Source organism: Phocoena sinus, chromosome 6 (assembly GCF_008692025.1).
Source record: "Phocoena sinus isolate mPhoSin1 chromosome 6, mPhoSin1.pri, whole genome shotgun sequence".
In the NCBI taxonomy this organism is placed as follows: Eukaryota; Metazoa; Chordata; class Mammalia; order Artiodactyla; family Phocoenidae; genus Phocoena; species Phocoena sinus.
Window position 1 is genome coordinate 17,702,387 of NC_045768.1, and position 20,480 is coordinate 17,722,866.

General features: G+C 43.3%; 1 protein-coding gene across 2 annotated transcripts in view; it reads left to right on the plus strand.

Annotated features, from left to right (window-relative positions):
* ASTN2 (astrotactin 2) overlaps nucleotides 1-20,480 on the plus strand; it is a 915,753-nt gene that overhangs the window by 743,371 nt on the left and 151,902 nt on the right. For both annotated transcript variants that reach the window (XM_032635679.1, XM_032635678.1), the window contains 2 exons: nucleotides 15,063-15,196; nucleotides 16,748-16,896. In XM_032635679.1, the coding sequence (XP_032491570.1) occupies nucleotides 15,063-15,196; nucleotides 16,748-16,896 (283 nt within the window). The remainder of the gene's footprint in view (nucleotides 1-15,062; nucleotides 15,197-16,747; nucleotides 16,897-20,480) is intronic.

A 20,480-nucleotide genomic window follows, 5' to 3' on the forward strand; every position in this document is an offset into this window, starting at 1 on the left:
ATGAAGCATAGAGAACTGACGTCACTTTTATCAAGTTTGCTCCGTGATGACACTGAGACTTGAACCCAGGGGTTTGGTTCCAAGGATCGTATTCTTAACCTCCATGCTCTGCCATCCCTCCAGCATTTGTAACGTCCTTTGCTAGATTAAGGAATCAAGACTTCTCAGAGTCCAGCTTGTCAGCTTGGAAATATGGCTACAATGAACCTGGTAGGAATCTCCCTTTCCATAATTTTTTAGCCAGATTTCCAAGGCACCTTCTCAAAGGCAAAGATGAACTCAGTATGGGTCTAGACAGCATGTCCCCTCCTCTCCTCCGACCTTTCTTTCCCTGCCCCTACCCACAGGCCCAACCATGGAAGCCCCACCAGCTGGAGAGACCACCTCCCTCAGATGCCTCCTAAGGGAAAATGGATGTACTGGAAAAATGGGGTCACCAGTGGCCACAGAAGGGAAGTTTTGCCGTCCTTTACTCAGGAACTCACCACTAGCTTCAGCTAGCATTTAGCAACATAAACTCCACAGCCTTGGACAGATCCTCCACTTGAAAGCTTCCCACCCGCCTCTCATCTCCAGATGTTCTCACCACAAGGGGAGAGGAGTTACTGTCAAAGGACAGCAGGCCTTAGAAGACAGGTCTTGTCTATTGGGTGGGGCTGGGATCCTTGGCTAAAGGCTTCCCTTAGGAAAAGTGTGTGAGTTCCATCCAGGTTTCCCCTTCCAGGACTGCGTGGGCCAGGAGCAATGCCTTGTAGGAGACAGGCTGAGAGGAGGGGCCATCCTCTGAAGAACTTGGATTTGTACAGGACTGAGAAGCTCTTGGCAGTTCAAGGTCACAGGGCAAGATGCCTTGGGAAGATGACTCACGATTAGATGTATGAGGCTACTGATATGGCTGTGTCTTCTCTCTGGAGTTATAACTGATGTTTCCTATTGCTCATTCATCACTTTCACAATTGCTATCAGCTCAGTGACAGGCAGGACAAATGGTCTGGAGACAGTTTGGAACAATGTAAGCACAGTCTGTTACCCTGACGACTGGGCAGGTCTACTAGGATAACATGGATTAGACATCCAAAGAGCTCTCAGTCTTCTAGTCCTCAGAATGTACCATTCATTCGTGCAACACTTACTCATACAACAGACATTTATGGAGTACCTTCTTTGGGCCAGGCCTTGTGTAGGAGCTTCTGATAAAATAAGGCAAAGAACTCAAAGTTCAGTGGAGAGGACAGGTATGCAAATAAATAGTTCTATAAAATATTGTGGTTCACTAACAGATGTATTGTCCAAGGTGCAGTGGAGGCCTTCAGTTCTGTTGGGAAATCAGAAAAGAGTTTCCAGAGACGACTGCAGTTGTAGTGGGTCTTAAATAATGAGTATGATTTGATCACAGGTAGAATGGGGTAAAGGCATTATAGGCTGAGGGAAATCATGTGCAAAGACACAGTGACATCAGAGTGTGTTGCCTGTCTGGTCCATGGCAGGTGGTTTAATGTAGATGTTAGGTAGGACCAAGGAAGACTGTAGTTGTGGGAGATGAGCTAAGGAGATTGTGTGGCATCACTGTGTGAAGGGCCCTGTGTGCCAGGCTAGGAAACAATCTTTATACTTGTCTCAGTCATAGCTCTTTTATTGGTAAAAAGAGAAACCCACTGAAACAGTCTAAGCGAAAAATGGAGAAATTATTATAATGATACAGTGATTTCTCATGTAACTCAAGGACAGAGAGCGCAGCTGAGCTACCAGCATCCAGGAAGCCACTGTCAGCAGTAATCCTGGAGCCTGACGTTCTGTTTCCCTCTGCAGTTGATTGGTGTCTGTCTCTCTCCTTTCTCTCTCTCTCCTCTCTCTCCTCTCTCTCCTCTCTCTCCTCTCTCTCCTCTCTCTCCTCTCTCTCCTCTCTCTCCTCTCTCTCTTTCCTTCCTCCTCCGCCTCCCACCTTTTCTGGTTTCCATCCATGTGGCTCAACATGACAAGCCAAGCCTAGCCTTGCATCTCATACCAGTTCAAGCACTCAGCGAGAGCGATGAACATTTGAATCTAAATTCCCAGGGAAAATATGTGATTGTTCCAGTTTGGGCCAGTTTTGGTCCCACTACTCTTGGCCAAAACAACAGGGTTATTTTTGTTTAGTTCAAATATGCACACCAAACCATCCCTTGTATCTGATAAGCTGAAGCGTATCTATTAAAAATCCTGTCAGTTTTTATTCTCAAACTGAAGTACCCTGACTCAGGGGGATACACTGTGATATGCCAGGATATATCTAAAGCCACAGGATAAAGTGATCAGAGATTCTTGAACTTAATAATACCTAAGAATTACTTGGGAGTGTATTCAATCATGGGTTCTGTAGCACCTCTCCCAAGATTCCGATTCAGTGGGTTGAGTTTGGCCTGGGAATCTGAACTTCTAATAAGTGTTTCAGGCCATTAATGAGGCAAGAGGGCCAGGAATCATACTATGAGAAACACTTTGGGGAAAACTCCATTGTTTTAATATTAAAAGCAATCAAAGTCTATTGCGGAGTGTAATTTGCATAAATGTTTAAGAAAGAGTCTTCAAAGTAATTTTGCACTTGTTCCTTCTGATCTTTGGGATGCTTTGTACAAAAAGCTCAAAAGCCCTTCCATATTTTACTGGAGGGTGTGGAAGGTTTTTGGGTTAATAACTTTGGCTCTTAGATCTCCTGGGCTGGTCTCAGGAGTAAAGTGAGCATCCAGTATGGCAGAGGTTAAGAGCCCAGGATTATCTTGAGGCCCCAGGCAAAGGAGAAATCTTCCAAGCTAAGGCCAACAGGAGGCAAAGGGACAGAGATGTGACAGGATTAGGGTTCTTAACATTAATTAACTTATGACAGACTAATTGATTAATCAATTACTGGGCCCCTACTCTGTCAGGCACTAGGGATTAAATGGTAAACAAAGTAGACAGGGCTCCAACGTCAATTTGTACAGTCTGTTAGGAGAGACAGACAAGCAATGACACAGACAATAAAATACAACACAGGAAAATAAGTTTTGTAATAGGGGAAGGTGGGAAGAGATGTGTTACAAAGGAAGGGGTCTATCCCAGGGACCAGGGACTGCAAGAGGTGGTCTCCAAGCTGAGAGCTGATGGACTGGTCAGTGGGGGAAATTATTAGATGGGGGAAGAGTGTTCCAAGGAGAGAAAATAGCTTGTAAGAGGTGAGAGGTGAGAAAGCATAGCTGGAAAATAGGGTGTAAAAAGCATGGTGGGGCTTCCCTGGTAGCGCAGTGGTTGGGAGTCCGCCTGCTGATGCAGGGGACACGGGTTCGTGCCCCGGTCCGGGAAGATCCCACATGCCGCGGAGCGGCTGGGCCCGTGAGCCATGGCCGCTGAGCCTGCACGTCCGGAGCCTGTGCTCCGCAACGGGAGAGGCCACAACAGTGAGAGGCCCGCGTACCGCAAAAAAAAAAAAAACAAAAAACATGGTGGCAGGAGGTGATGTGTTGGAATCTGAGTCACCCTAGGTTGGTGACATTGTGCAAGTCACCTGATCACACGAGCCCAATTAATTAATTAATTTGGCTGCACTGGGTCTTAGTTTCGGCCTGTGGGATCTTCGCTGCGGTGTGCGGGGATCTTTAGTTGCGACATGCATGCGGGATCTAGTTCCCCGACCAGGGATCGACCCCAGGCCCCCTGCATTGGGAGCGTGGAGTCTTAAACATTGGACCACCAGGGAAGTCCCCAGATCTTTTTAAAGTTTCAACTTTTTCAAAGATTGCATGGAGACAATGCAACCTAATATACGGGCTTATGAGGATTAAATTAGCTCACAGTGGTAAAACATTCAGGCTTTGGAATTTGACACATTTAAGTTTGAATTTTGCTCTGCCAAATATTGGCTATGTGACATAGGCAAGGAACCCAGACTCCCTGAGGCCTCAGTTTCATCTTCTGTGTAATGGGAGTGATAGAGGTACTGAATCGTGGCATTGCTGTGCAAATGAAATAACTCCTCATGGCAAACACGGAGCACTGTGTGTGGCATATAGGTTTGCTCAAAAATGCTCCCTGTTATTTTTAATGCTTTAAAACCCAGCACTTCATCCTCTACGTGAGATGGATGGGAGCTAAAATATGGAGTGAACTGACAAGAAAAATAGCTCCTTGCCTGAGGATCATATAACCATATCATCCTGTCTCTGTACATCTTGGGAAACAGACAGCTGACAGAGCCCTGTGTAGGAACGTCTCAGTGGGTTGTATATTTATTTCTCTAATATTTTTTTCATTAGCAGAGGTAAGTGTGGCAAGAAGGGGTTTGGCTGCCCCTAAACGTCTTCCCCCTGTCGCCCAGATTAACAAGCTGTTCTGTCAGGCTCTCATCATTCAGGCGAGAATGGCTTGAAAAGCAAACTTTATCCTGACAGGGGAAATTAGGTGTCGTTCCTGTGATTTATAGAGCTATAGATTGAGCTGCACAATTTCTCATAAGGAAATGGGTCCTTGCCTATTAGTATTGCTTTACTGTGTGGCCTTGTGAGTGGGGGGATCTAACTCAGAGGCTGAAACTGAGGGGTAGGGTATGGGAGGTCAGGGGGCAAAGCTTGGGATTCAGAGTTAGAGGCCCTCTGCTCTGCTGCATTCAATCTGGGGCACCTGGGCTGGTATCTCTTCTCTGATCCTACATTGGCTCATCTGTACGGATTACTGGGAACAGTAAGAGCTGCCGTATCCACAGGTTGCTAGGAGTCTTATAGGAGTGAAGAGACAGATGTTCCAGCACCAGACCTAGAGTAAAGAAATGCGTAATAGGGGTGTCTCTCTTCTTCATCCCACTCCCCCCTTTCCTCAAAAACCATCAATGACATGCTCATCGTCTGTGGGGCCTCTTCTACAGAGAAGATGTTAACTGGCAGGTTTTTTTTTTTTTAACATCTTTATTGGAGTATAATTGCTTTACAATGATGTGTTAGTTTCTGCTGTATAACAAAGTGAATCAGCTATACATATACATATATCCCCATATCTCTTCCCTCTTGCGTCTCCCTCCCACCCTCCCTATCCCACCCCTCTAGGGCTTGGGAAGTGGCTGCTTCTCACTAGCTATCTGTTTTACATTTGGTAGTGTATATATGTCCATGCCACTCTCTCACTTCGTCCCAGCTTACCCTTCCCCCTCCCCGTGTCCTCAGGTCCATTCCCTACATGTGCATCTTTATTTTTGTCATGCCCCTAGGTTCTTCAGAACTTTTTTTTTTTTAGATTCCATATATATGTGTTAGTATATGGTATTTGTTTTTCTCTTTCTGGCTTACTTCACTCTGTATGACAGACTGTATGTCCGTCCACCTCATTACAAATAACTCAATTTTGTTTCTTTTTATGGCTGAGTAATATTCCATTGTATATATGTGCCACATCTTCTTTATCCATTCATCCGATGATGGACACTTAGGTTGCTTCCATGTCCTGGCTATTGTAAATAGAGCTGCAATGAACATTGTGGTACAAGACTCTTCTTGAATTATGGTTTTCTCAGGGTATATGCCCAGTAGAGGGATTGCTGGGTCATATGGTAGTTCTATTTTTAGTTTTTTAAGGAACCTCCATAGTGGCTGTATCAATTTACGTTCCCACCAACAGTGCAAGAGGGTTCCTTTTTCTCCACACCCTCTCCAGCATTTACTGTTTGTAGACTTTTGGATGATGGCCATTCTGACCGGTATGAGGTGATACCTCATTGTAGTTTTGATGTGCATTTCTCTAATGATTAGTGATGTTGAGCATCCTTTCATGTGTTTGTTGGCAATCTGTATATCTTCTTTGGAGAAATGTCTATTAGGTCTTCTGCCCATTTTTGGATTGGGTTGTTTTTTTGATATTGAGCTCCATGAGCTGCTTGTAAAATTTGGAGATTAATCCTTTGTCAGTTGCTTCATTTGCAAATATTTTCTCCCATTCTGAGAGTTGTCTTTTTGTCTTGTTTATGGTTTCCTTTGCTGTGCAAAAGCTTTTAAGTTTCATTAGGTCCCGTTTGTTTATATTTGTTTTTATTTCCATTTCTCTAGGAGGTGGGTCAAAAAGGATCTTGCTGTGATTTATGTCATAGAGTGTTCCGGCAGGAGTTTTAAAAATAGGCTTTATTTTTAAGAGAAGTTTTAGGTTCCCAGCAAAATCCCAGTGTAAAGTGCAAAGAGTCCCCATACACTCCCCACCCCCGCACAGAGTCCTCCCACACCACGGTAATGTATTTGTTACAGTCAGTGAACTGACACACATCATTATCACCAAAAGTCCAAAGTTTACATGAAGGTCCACTCTTGGTGTGCACTCTGTGAGTTTTGACAAATGTATAATGATGTGTATCCACCATGATAGTATCATACAGAATAGGTTAACTGCCCTAAAATCCTCTGCACTCCCCTGTTCATCCTTCCCTTCCCCCAACACCTGCCAACCACTGATCCTTTTACTGTCCCCATGGTTTTGCCTACTGGCATGAATTTTTAAGAATCCCAGGCAGTATATCTGGGATGAGAACTTTTAAAGGGGGTGAGAAAATTGTGGACAGCTTTGAGAAAAAGCAAAATCCAGAACACAAATCCGAAAATGATTAGAACCAGCAATGCTGTGGAATGTACGTCCAAGTTGAAGAAAATACAGGTGGTAATAAGGCCCAGAGAGGGTAAATGACTTACTGAGGTCACACAGCAAGTTAGGCAGAAAATGTTAGCGTTCCCTGGGATTCTTGTGTCTGAGCTCTGTAGCCTCTTCCTGTGAGACTTTATTCACTCCTGAGGCTTCTGTTACATTGAACTATATAACATTGCTCACGTTTGACTTAAATGTAAATGGCAGTTACCTATAGCATTTTCATTGGCCCATTCCCTTAGGTACAGTGAAAAATCTCAGTATATGCTAAAGGTGGGGGGAATCAGGAACATAAATAACATTTTTTTAAAAATGGGTTGGGTGTTCGGAGGCTTTGCATTTCAGAGCACAGGCTCTAGAGCCAGATTCCCTGGGTTCAAATCCTGGCTGTGCCACTCACTAGCCCTAGGATCTTGGGCATAAATGTAAAATGGAACATAACAATCATGCCTACCTCACAGGTTGTTGGGAGAATTAGATGAGTTAACATGTCTAAAATACTTAGGGTTGTTGTGAGAAGGAATACATATAAAGTGTTTAGAACAGTGCTTGGCTTGTAGTAAGCACTCAATAAATGTTAAGTGCTGTTACTAATATCCTCTAGTTAGTGAGAATATTGTTCGTGATGGTAGGATCAAATGACCTGAGTTCAAATCCTTGTTCTACCACTTTTCAGCTGGGTGACTTTGAATAGGTTGTTTCACCCTTCAGACCTCAGTTTCCTCACCTGTAAAATGGGGATGGTAACAGCAGAATCTGCTTCATAAGGCTATTGACAGGATTGAATGAGATAATGTGTATTAAAATGCTTATGACACTCTCAGTAAATGTTGCTATTATGTTTGTTTCCTATCTAAAAGCATAACAAATTAGTGGCTTGAAGCCAGTTCCAAAGGTAAGCAGCCTTATATAGTGAATGTTAGTTGATATGAAAAACTTAGCTTATTTTCTGACAGATTCTTGTGGTCGTAAACTTGGACAGGTCGCTTTTCCTTTTGGGCCCCTCAGTCTGTGCAAAGTTGTAAAGGCCAGTTTCACCTTTCAGGACTCTTTCAGGTCTGAAATGCCAGGGATCGGGGGCAATGAGTATGTGTGTATGCACTTCAGAGCCCTCTAACTCCTGGGATAAGTATGTAATTTAAGGTGTCTACTTCCCTTTGATCAGCTGCTCCCTAGTTGCTACCTCTTCTAAGTAATCTTTCAGGATTATTCAGAAGTGAATTACCTGCGGTTCCAGTTATTCATTCCTACGCAATCCCCAAAATTGGTGGCTTAAAACAATGATAATTTTATTATTGTCTTTAATGGTTCTGGGGGTTGACGGGGCTGAGCTGGGCACTTCTGACTTGGTTCCCTCATGTAGCTGCAGTCAGCAGGTGTCTGTGGCTCACCCATCTGGCAGATGACCTTGGCTGTTGGCTGGGTCCTCAGCTGGGTCTGTTGCCTGGAATACCTACATGTGGCCTTTCCATGTGGTCTGGGCTTCCTCACAGCATGGTGGTTGGGCTCTAAGAGTGAGCATTCCAAGAGGCATGATGTGGAAGCTGCCAGTTTCTTAAGGCCTGAGCCCAGAAATTGAAGCAGCCGTACTTACTTTGATCAAGCAATTGTAGAGCCCAGACTCAAGGGGAGAGAACCTGGATCCCACCTCACGGTGAGGGAAATGTCAAAGATATTTAGGGTCATGTTTTAAAGTCACCACACCTGCCTTCCTGCTCTGTTTGGGAATAAGAAATCTTAGGTCAACTAACATTACCCACTTCTCTTCCCAAATGTTCTCACACATGCTGCTTAAGTATGCAGTCATTGATTTGTAACGAGATGACCATTTAATCTCCTCACTGTCAGGACACACCGGCATTACTTATTTTTTTCCCGAAGAATGGGGGCTCCAGCCCCCTGGTCTCCAACTCCTGTAACTACCAGGGCAATGAGTGATTCGCATCTCCTATAGCCACTCTAGGGGGTGTGCTGATGACTGAATGGCAGGTGGCTCAGGTAGGTCCTATCCGAGAGGTCCAGGCCAGGTTGTAAACCACTATTTCTGCCTCTGCACAAGCACTGCTATGATGTCCTCGTCAACCCTTCTATATGTTCATCAATCCTAGTCCCTCCTGACCAATCAAATGTGGTCAGCGTGGGCTCAGGAATTAGTCTTCCTACAAAACTAGAATGTCACCCACTTCCCTTCCTCCCATCTCTCTCTAGGAACATAGGAGCATGTTATTGTAGACCCAAGTACTTCCTGGGCAAAGAACTATCAACCTACTCTCCTCCAAGCAGTAATCCCAAATGCCTCCAAAAGGGATTCTACTTCCATACATCACCCTGACCCCTTTTCAACGATATCAAGGAATTTAGTCTTTTTAAGGTGACCAACTGCACTTCTGTCATCTCTTTTGCTGGAAAAAAAAAAAAAAAAAAACCAGCAAGTATGCAAGTTTATTCTTTGGCCGAGCATCCTATTACATATATCTATGGAATTTAACACATATTTTGGGGACCCTACAATGTGTTGACTCTTTTGGTTGGAGCTGGGGAGAGAGAGACGAATCAAACATATTGCCTTGGCCTGGAGGAGTTCCCAGTCTGATAAGCAAGAAGTACACATAAACAAGCAAATTGCGAGGGACTGTGACGTGCAAAAATTGAACGAGAGGAGAGAGACGGAATCTCTCAAGTGACAGGGTCCTGGTGGACAAAAAGTTTCCTGGATTTCAGCAAGGAAACATAAGTGGGGAAAGGGCATTTTAGGCAAAGGCACATGAGCAAAGGCTTGGTATGAAGCAGTGCGCTCCTATAAGATGGTATGTGCACAGAGTAGGAACAGTAAGGAGAAGATGGGAGAAAAGCCACAGGCTGAACAACAAAGAGGACTTTGAAATCAGGTTAAGAAGTAGAGGCTTCAATCAGAAGGTGGTGGAGTATTTGAAGGGGTGCAAGCAAGGGGGTGGAATAGGCAGTGATGTTTTAGAAAGCTGGGAGAGGATGTGCTGGAAAAGACTGGAGCTGGAAGGCCAGTCCAGGGGCTATGACAATTGCCTAGAGAAGAGGCATTACTAACCTGCACCCAGGAGACAGCCATGGGGCCGGGGGAGAGAAGTTGGTTTGAAACCTGTTATGAGGTAGAGGGGGGAGCCCAGGTAACCCTCAGTTTCTGTCTGGAGGCACCAAATTGACGGGAGTGCCCTTCACTGATGTGGGAGATACAAGTAATCTTGAGGACGGAGAGCATCACACACACACACACACACACACACACACACACACACACACACACACTTTCCTGGCTTTATGATGTCATTTATAAACTTGGTTCATTTCATTCAGCATTCCACGTGAATTTTTAATTCAATTTAACAAATATTGGCTGACTTATGCTATCTGCTAGATACTGTGTTAGGTACTAAAAGGAAGCCTGGTGGCAAAAAGGTAATCTGTTTCTTTCTCCAGAGGGCCTTTCATCTCCTCAATTGGTATGGGTTGAGCACCACCTGACCAAGCTTATTAGTACTGAAGATAACACATTCATGAAGCTTTGAGTGAGGACTTCAGGGCATCTTTTTGGTTATACAAAGCAGAACCATCTCCGTATCAAAAATAGCAGATTTGGTGTCAGCCCCTGAGTATAATTTTTCAGTGTAAAAAATAGTCATTGTAAGTATAGAGTATGGAATTTAATTCGTAGGCTTAGTGACATTCTGTATAGATGGTCCCAAGAATCTATCTTAATCAAATACGGAGTGTTAACTTGAAGTTTAAGATTCCCAAGACATTGTCAAAGCTTTTAGAGCTGGAAAGTCCTCTTCCTTTGTATTCCCATAACCTCCTGCATGTTACTTCACAGCATTTCAACCATATTAATTGTAATTGTGTGCGCCTTCATCACTAGACTGTGAGTCCTTTGAAGTTAGTGACTGGGTCTTGTCCGTCGTCTTTCTCAGCATCTAGATGGCATGTAGTATGGAGGAGGAAATTCAGTTAATTAAACCCTCTGAACTAAAACTTCTGTGTCCTCATTTTACAGATGGACAAATTGAGGCTTAACTAGAGAAACAACTTATGCAAAGTTCAATTAGGGAAGTAACAGTGGAGTCAAGAATAAATCCTAGTTTACTTTGATTGCTTAACATTTTTGTGGCTGTTTTTGCATCCTGAGGGGCTTGGTTTGCTAGCTAATTAGCCAGAAGTTGGAAGCATTCACTAGTAGTGGAAATGCAAACCTTCATTGTCATGAAAACCAATGACCATGCAAATGTAGCCCTTAGCCCTGTATTAAGTACAGGATTTGTTTCTTAAGTGCCTTCACTTTTTCAAAAGCTAGGAGTCAACAATGCCTCTAGTGTAAGGTTTCATTTTCCTCTGAGAACACACACAGGCACACACACATGCACACAACAAACAACACATAAGCACGTGATACAAGCAGAACAGCTGAAAAGGATGTTTTGGATGAAATCTTGGCATTTATAGTTCCTGTGTGACCTGGGAAAGTCCAGGGTGCCAGAATTCAGACGAACTTCAGTTCAAATCCTACTCATCCATGTGTCTGTGAATGGGAATAGGACACCCATCTCAAAGGGTAATTTTGAGGATTAAATGGAGGAATAGAGTCATTTCACCACAAAGTTGCTCTATCACCTTGGGCCAGCCAACTAGCATTTCTGGGCCACTGTATGTGCATCTGTAAAACAGATTCACTTAGATGATTTATGGAGTCCCTGGAAGCTGGAACATTCTATGCTGTTCCTCCCTTGGGATCTCTTTGGATTCGGGATGGAGTGTTGCAAGGACTGGAGATGTAAGAAAAGAGTGAACCTGAGCGGATGCATGCTGGCTTCTGCTGCCTTGCGAGGGCTCCCTGTTTGATGTAGGCCTTTTATCAGGGTGTGTTTGAGCTCTGTCCACGGTTTGCCTGGCCACTGCTGCAGTCCCTGTTCTGTTCCTCAGGGTTTGGGAAAGAGCCAGTGGATGTGGAGACTCACAGGCAATGTTTCTTCCCAAGAGCTGCTTGGATGGTGAAACTCACAAAGTCCAGAGAGATTTCCTGTTTTGTTTTTCACAAGCTCCAGTGACTATTGATTACAAAAACCACACACACACACGCACACGCACACACGCAAAAACAAAAACACGTACACAAAACAGGATGTTCTCTCTCCTCCCCTTGCTGGAGTCCAAGGCAATCTCTTACCATCTGTGTCACTTTCATCCATGGCCCTGGATCTCACCATTATGATAATTAAGCCCTTAGCTCTAGCTGGAGATGTTACAGAATCTTAAACCACGAGCAGTTGTACATGTTAATTTAAATCAGAGGGAGCCGGCAAATGGAGGGAGAAGAAAGTCTGTCAGTCAGCATGACCCATCCCATCTGGTTTCTGCCCTCATGAGAGTGCCCCCTCTGGTGCCAGTAGGAGAACCTATGTTGTTCCTAACCTAGGTTCTAACTTGTAGTAAGAACAGTGCTATTATTGTGTGCCAGACTCTGGCCCACATAATTTATATGCAAACACTGAATGGGATATATTTATACTAAAAAAAAGTTGTTTATTTGGAACGTGAATTTAACTGGGCATCCTGTATTTTTATTTACTGAATCTGGCAATCCTACCTGGAGTCAACCCCACTGTCCTGAGTGGTTAAATAGAAAAGACCTATGCTTGGGAGTCACAGAGATCTGGGTTGGGATTCTGCTTCCATCATTTGCTTGCTATGTGATCTTGGGAATATTTCTTCACTGTTCCGGTTTCTAGTTCTCACCTGTAGATGAAGATCACAGTATCTGTGTCTCAGGACTATTGTGAGAATGACACTTTAATGCCCTTAAAGTACATTCCACTGTATAATTAGGTGCTTCATGAACATTAGCTCTTATAATTCTTTTTATTTCTTTGGGTCACTATTCTTAATTCAGGAGAAATTGGATCATTTGTTCACCCCTTGGAGAGGATATGAGTAAGGACATATGGCAGGAATAACTGGAGCCTTCTCATCAGAGGCACTGAGAGGAATGTGTTGGAGGCTTACACAGTAGTGTCCTTGATACACACGTTCTCCTTCTAGATCTGTGTTCTGAGTAGCTAAGGAGGCAGACCCCAGACCCACTTTACACAAACATGCTGTACTTGAGTCTTTTCAACAATGCAAGATGGAGGGCTTCCCTGATGGCACAGTGGTTAAGAATCCACCTGCCAATGCAGGGGACATAGGTTCGAGCCCTGGTCTGGGAAGATCCCACATGCTATAGAGCAGCTAAGCCTGTGCACCACAGCTACTGAGCCTGTGTGCTACAACTACTGAAACCTACGTGCCTAGAGCCCGTACTCTGCAACAAGAGAAGCCACCACAATGAGAAGCCCGCGCACCGCAACGAAGAGTAGCCCCCGCTCGCCACAACTAGAGAAAGCCCACATGCAGCAATAAAGACCCAGTGCAGCCAAAAAATAAAGAAAGAAAGAAAGAACAACCAAAAAAATGCAAGATGGAAAAAGTGTCACCTGGGTAATCAAGTGTCCTTGGTAGTAGGTTTTGTGAAGCTTTAGTTGGAAAAGTACACAGAAAGTAAAAAAAAAAAAAAAAGAAAAAAGAAAGCAAGCAGGTAGTCTGTTACCTGGCAAAGGAGTAAGAGATCAACATTCTCTGGAATCCCCAAGTTTGAAAAAGAGCTGTCAAACATTTTGAATCCCCAGTGCCTTGAAATGTCAGTGTAAATGGAGTGACGAAAGCATAAAGCACATCTGAACCTCAGCCTCGTGATCAGTTTTTCAATGTCTGTTCATTTATTCAGTAAATATTGACTGAATAAGTGTTCTCAGTCCCATGGGAGCACTCATGTGAACAAGGCATGGCCTGTGCCCTTTGTGGAATCAAAGTCTGTTGGGTGAGATAGGCAAGGGAATGTGATGATTAGGTGTGGTCTAGTGTGTTGTGGTGTCCAGAAGGGGAGCCTGATTACAGGCTTAAGAAAGTCAAGGTAGGGTTCCCATAGAAAAGAAGGTTTCATCTGAGACCAAAAGAGTGAATTGGATTCCAAGGTGGGGGTGGGGTTGAGTATTCCAGTAGAGAGGACAGGATGTATTAAAAAAAAAAAAAAAAAAGAGAGAGGGAGAAAGAGAGAGACAATGAAGCACATTGCAATTAAATAGAACATCAGGGGACTTCCCTGGTGGCACAGTGGTTAAGAATCCACCTGCCAATGCAGGGGACACGGGTTCGATCCCTGGTCCGGGAAGGTCCCATTTGCTGTGGAGCAACTAACCCCATGCACCACAACTACTGAGCCTGAGCTATAGAGTCCGCGCACCACAACTACTGAGCCCACGCTCTGCAACTTCTGAAGCCCACGCGCCTAGAGCCCGTGCTCCTCAACAAGAGAAGCCACCGCAATGAGAAAACCATACAACACAACGAAGAGTAGCCCCCACTCGCTACAGCTAGAGAAAGCCCACGCAACAGCAACGAAGACCCAACACAGCCAAAATAATAATAATCAATCAATAAATCATCATTTAGAGCAAGGGTCAGCAAACAATGTACCTCAGAACAAGTCTAGCCTGTCGGCTGTCTTTGTAAATAAAGTTTTATTGGAACACAAACATGCCCACTTATTTATAATTTGTGTCGCTTTCATGCTACAAAGGCAGAGTTGAGTTATTGTGGCAGAGACTGCCTGGCCATAAAGTCAAAAATATTTACTGTCTGGTCCTTTGCAGAAACACTTTGCTGTCTCCTGATTTAGAGCACACTTTTCATAAGCAGGAATTCACTGTTGGTGGAAATGTTAATGGTTGCATGAGGGTGGATGTTAGCATGCAAAGGAAAATCAGAGGAGTGGTGAGAGATGAGACTAAGAAGGTGGTCAGGAGCTAAAGCATGGAGTTTAGACTTTATCCTGAGGGCTATGGGGAGCCTCTGAAGGTTTCAAAGCAGGGTGGTGAGGTGGTCAGATTTCTACAAGAAGCAGTGTGGCAAGGTGTTAAGGAGGGCAGGGTCTGGAGCCAGACTGTCTTGGATCAGATCTCAGTTCCATCACTTAGTAGCTATGAACCTCAGACAAATTACTTACCTTCTGTGTGCCCCAGTTTTTCAGTTTGTAGAATGGGAAATAATGATAATTTTTATTACAGCTATCGTGTGAGGTACTGAAGATGAAATAAGTTAATATACTTAGAGCAGAGTGTCAGGCCCAGGGGAGGTTCTCAGTGGATGCTATTACTATCCTGTCTCAGTGATCCTTCTGGCTGTTGGGTGGAGAATGGCCCAAAATAGAAGAACCCGGTGGTAGAATGCTGGGGCTTTATGCAAGAGATGGTGTCCTGTGCCCAGGAGAGCTCCTCTGAAGCTTGGGTCAGTGACTGTCATGGCCACTGGGACCTTCACTCTCCATCTCTTCACCATTGTCATAATCATCTCTTTGTCCTCCTTTATTCCAGGCCTTCAAGAGTGCACTGATGAGCTCCTACTGGTGCTCAGGGAAAGGGGACGTGATCGATGACTGGTGCAGGTGTGACCTCAGCGCCTTTGATGCCAGTGGGCTCCCCAACTGCAGCCCTCTCCCGCAGCCGGTGTACGTATGTATGGTCCCTCTTCCTCTGGCCACCCCTTTCCATGGACTCATACTCTTGTCCTTCCAGTGCAGGCCATGGCTTGCTTCTGTTCCTAAGGTGCTTCACCAGATGCCTGAAGTCTCTGGGGGCCTACCTCCTTCTTTGAGAAAGCAGGGAGCTTTGGCAGAATGGAATCGTGGCTCGGGGGTAGACACTTAACACTGCAGTGTGTGCTATTTTAATAGCACCAAGCCAGCCATCATTACTTTTCTTCACTCATCCATTCGGCAAAGGTTTACCGAGCACTAACTACTGCTTTGCCAGTTCTGTGTTGACCACTGGGACTACTGAGATAAAGAAAGTGTAGGACCTTTTCTAAGAAACTTTATATTATTCATTCATTCAACAAATAAGTTTTGAACACCTGCTGTGTGTCAGACATTGGGGAATTCATAAATGAGCAAGACAGGCACAGCCTGTGCACTTAGGGAACTGACCGTTTAGTGAGGGGGACAGATGTCAAAGCAAAAACAGGAAAGCATGATACCGTTTAAACATTTAAATAATAAAAATATGAAAGAAAAACAAAGATGTGCTAATGGACAGAACAAAGAGGGGATGCTTTAGTTGGAGGAGAGGGAGATAGTCTGGGAAGCCTCTCTGAGAAGACCTGAATTAGAGTCAGAGTTTGCCAGGCAGCAAATGGCAACAGACATGTTTCAGGAAAAACACAGAGCCCATGGGAAAGCCCTGACTCAGGAAACTCACCCTTTGAGGAAGTAAAGGAAGGTCTTCTTGATTGGGGCAGTGTGATTAAGAGGGAGAGTGGTGTGATGAGTGGAGGAGGTCTGGGCAGGAGCCAATACTGAGGGTCCATTGTAAGACAGTCCTTGCAGAGTTAGTGGGTATAGTGGAAAGAGAGAAGGAATCTGGGCTGGGGACAAGCAAAGTCACCATCATGGTTCTGTCCCCAGTTTGCTGTGTGACTTTGTGCAGATCATCCCCTTTTCTGGGCTTTGCTTTCACCTTCCATGAAATGGGGGGATTGCCCTTCCCTCTCTCAGAGGACCCCCCCCCCCCCCAGTTCTCACCTTCAAACATTCTGTTATTTCTTGCTTTGTAAAAGGATTCCCCAGGATCCCTGCCCGCTGTGAGGGAGTATTGATATTAAAGCATTGACTGATATACTGGGGGGATTGAAGAGAATGGCAGAGAGGTTGGCAGATGACTGTGTTTGAAAGCACTGCCAATTTAATTGACAGTGAAGCATCATTGAGAATATAGTTTAAACAAATGGAAAGCTAATCAACTTGCTGTGAGCACACACTAGGTACTTGGATCAATTTACTGGATTCCACATTGATCCAAAAGGTGGCTCTTTCTTGTCCCCATTATGAACAAGGAAACAGAGGCTGAAAGAGGTATAATTAATTGCCTAAGTCTACACAAGGGGTATGGTGGTGGGTTGAAGCCAGACTGAATCCTGTGCTTTTAATCTTGACCTGTGCAAACTCTTGGGGCCCAGACAGTACTGGCTGGCAAACAAACAACCTTCCCTGTCACCCCCCTAGGCTGCGGCTCTCCCCAGCAGTAGAGCCCTCCAGCACCGTGGTCTCCTTGGAGTGGGTAGATGTTCAGCCAGCTATTGGGACCAAGGTCTCTGATTATATTCTGCAGCACAAGAAAGTGGATGAATACACAGATACGGACCTCTACACAGGTGAGCAGAAAGTTCAAGACTTCCTCTTTCGCTGAGATGGTGTGACAGAGGAGGGAAACTGGGATTTTCTAAATACCTTTGGAGACTTGGTGTCCTCTGAACTGGGAAGACACTGGGAAGTTTCACTGTTTGGTGTTTGTTACCTAGTTCCCACACCTGTGTGCTTTTTGGTATGATTTTCTACAGGGGAAGGTAGCAAATTGTACTTGTAGAGGATTTCTGATTCTCTAAATTGGATCCACAAAGTCATATACTAAAGTGTTAGTTAATTCAAAAAAGGATTTACCCGTTTCTACTTGGGAAGGCCTACAGGTTACATTTTTGAAGACCTTGATCTGTAAATATATTATCTCTGGGACTGAGATAAAGAAGTTCAAGGAATTGTCTTTTCTAGTGAGATGTACTGAGATAGTTGTCTTTCATGCTAAGGAAGAGGATTTGGAAATTATTCAGACATGCAGGAGAAGATGCAGAAAGTGGATCTTAAGGAGTGCTTTAAGTTTACTTAAAGAGTATACAGGAGGCTGTGACATCCTGCAGGTGGGTCTGCAGGGCTGGTCTGGCTTATGGCAGGCGGGGAGCCTGGGTCTGAGGGAGCTGGCCTTGAGGCTGGGCCATGAGGGCAGGCCTGGAGTGCTGGAGTGTCAGGAACCTGGGAGCCAGCCTGGTTGCAGGGTAGGTCAAAAGCCTGAGCTGGTGGTAGTTGGCCTAGTGCTGGCCCCAGCCGGAAACCTGGGTTCAAGTGTAGATCACCTGGGGGCCTTCGGAGCTGGCAGGTGTCAGGGTGACTTGGAGACCTGGGTTCGTGGGAGCCCACTGGGAGCCTGGTGCCATGGAAGCTGCTGGGGCCCCTGGAGACAGCAGTTGCTGGGATGAGCCAGAGTCCTGGATGCACACAGAAGTCTTCTGGGAGCCACCTATAGCCATGGGAGCTGGCCCTGGAGTGCAAAGTGAAGTTGGTCTCACTTTTCTCTTTCCTTCCACAGGGACGGTTTCTCTCTCTGCACTGGGCTGCTCAGGCGTGGGGGAGAGGTTATAAGAGTAATGTGAATCTATCTTTCCTACCCTCCTCAAAGCATCTTTCCTTAGTTTTGTGCTTCACCCAGGTGCAATGATCCCTCACCTAGAAACCTTAGTTCTTGTGAAGTACTTCTGCGCACGGACAGCTGTTCAAATTGATTTTTCGGTTCAAATTGTCCCCACAATGCCATTACTCGGATTGGTTCAAATTGATTTTTTGATGGAGGTTGTTAGAGGGGTGATGGGGGGGTTGGGGGGGTGGGGGTGAAAATTCTTAGGCCGCCATGTTGCTAACATTAGTCTCTGAATGATTACCAGGCGCATTTTTATAGATCAAGTAGTGAATCCCACAGAGGTGTCTGTGACCTTCCCAAAGTTCCACAGCCAGTCTGTCCTACTCCCAGCACAGTGCTTGAATCTTTGTTATGAATGTTGAATTCTCTGTGTCCATTGAAATGATCATAGTTTATGTTTCTTAGTTTGTTAATACGGTAGATTATATTGATGCATTTTCAAAGGATTAAAAAAAAAACCTTGTATTCCTGGAATAAATCCCACATGGTCATGATGCACTATCTTTTTGTATATATTGTTGGATTTATTGTGTTAAAATTTTGTTTACATTTTTGCATCCTTATTTGTCAGGTATTTTGATCAGTAGTTTTCTGGTAATGCCTGTGTCTGTTTTGCTGTCAGGATAATTCTGGCCTCTCAAAATAAATTGCAGAATATTTTATCCTTTTTAGTTTTCTGAAAGAGTTTGGGTAGAATTAGTAATGTATTTTAAAAAAATTGTTTGGTAAAATTCACAAGTGAAATAATCTGGGCTTGGAGCTTTTCTTGTAAGAAGGTTTTAATGACTAATTTAATTCTCTGATAGATATAGGGCTATTCAGGTTATGAATTTCTTCTTAAGTGATTTTGGTACCTTGTGTATTTCAAAGAACTTATCCATTTTGTGTAAGTTATAAAATTTACTGGCAAAAAAATTGTGATATTCTGTTATTATTTTTTTAATATTTATGGAATTTATAGTGATATCATTCTCATTCTTGATATCGGTAATTTCTGTCATCTCTCTTTTTTTTTCTGATCAATCTGGAAAGAAGATTGTGTAATTTATTTATCTTCTCAAAGAATCAGCTTTGATTTCACCTACCTTTGCTATTGTTTTCCATTTCATTGATTTCTACTCTGACCTTTGTTAAGAAATTTCTTTGGCTTATTTTAGATTTAGTTTGTTCCTCTTTTTTCTAGATTTTTAAGGTGGTAGCTGAAGTTGTTGATTTGAGATTTTTCTTGTAAGACAAGTAATTTTCCCTAATAACTGCTTTAGTGGCTTACCACAGATTTTTGATAAATTGTGTTTTCATTTTCGTTCAGTTCAATATATCTTTTAATTTCCCTTTTGTTTTCTTCTTTGACCCATGGATTCTTTAGATGCATGTTACTTAATTTCCAAATATTTGGGGATTTTTCAGATAACTTTCTGTCATTGAATTTTAATTTGATTCCACTATATCAGAGTATACACTTTTTATGACTTTAATCATTTTATTTTTTTTTAATTTTTGTATTATATTGGAGTATAGTTGATTAACAAAGTTGTGTTAGTTTCAGGTGTACAGCAAAGTGATTCAGTTATACGTATTTTCAAGTTCTTTTTCCATTTAGATTGTTATAGAATATTGAGCAGGGTTCCCTGTGCTGTACAATAGGGCCTTGTTGGTTATCTATTTTAAATATAGCAGTGTGTATATGTCAATTCCAAATTCCTAATCTATCCCTCCCCGTGACCCTTCCCCCATAACCATAAGTTTGTTCTCTAACTCTGTGAATCTGTTTCTGTTTTGTAAATAAGTTCATTTGTATAATTTTTTTTTTAGATTCCACATATTAGTGATATCATATGATATTTGTCTTTGTCTGTCTGACTTACTTCACTTAGTATGATAATCTCCAGGTCCATTCATGTTGCTGCAAATGCATTATTTCATTCTTTTTTATGGCTGAGTAGTATTCCATTGTATATATGTACTACATCTTCTTTATCCATTCCTCAGTTGATGGACATTTAGGTTGCTTCCCTGTCTTGGCTATTGTAAACAGTGCTGCAATGAACATTGAGGTGCATGTATCTTCTTGAATTATGACTTTCTCTGGATATATGCCCAGGAGTGGTGTTGCTGGATCATTTTAAATTTATTAAGACTGGTTTTATGGCACAGGATATGGTCTATCATTGTTTTCAGTGTCCAGTTTAAAATCATGTATTTTCTTCTATTTATGGATGAGTTTTTCTATGAGTGCTAGTTAGATCAAATTGGTTGATTGTGTTGTTCAAGTCTTCTAAATCCTTTCTGATTTTCTGTCTTCTTGTTGTATCAATACTTTAAAGAATGGTACTGAAACCTCTGATGATGATTGTGGATATATCTGTTTCTTCTTATAGTTCTATCAGTTTTTACTTTATGCATTTTGAAGCTCTGTTATTAAGTGAATAAACATTTATAATTTTTATATTCTCTTGATGAATCAATCCCTTTATCATTGTGAAATGGTTG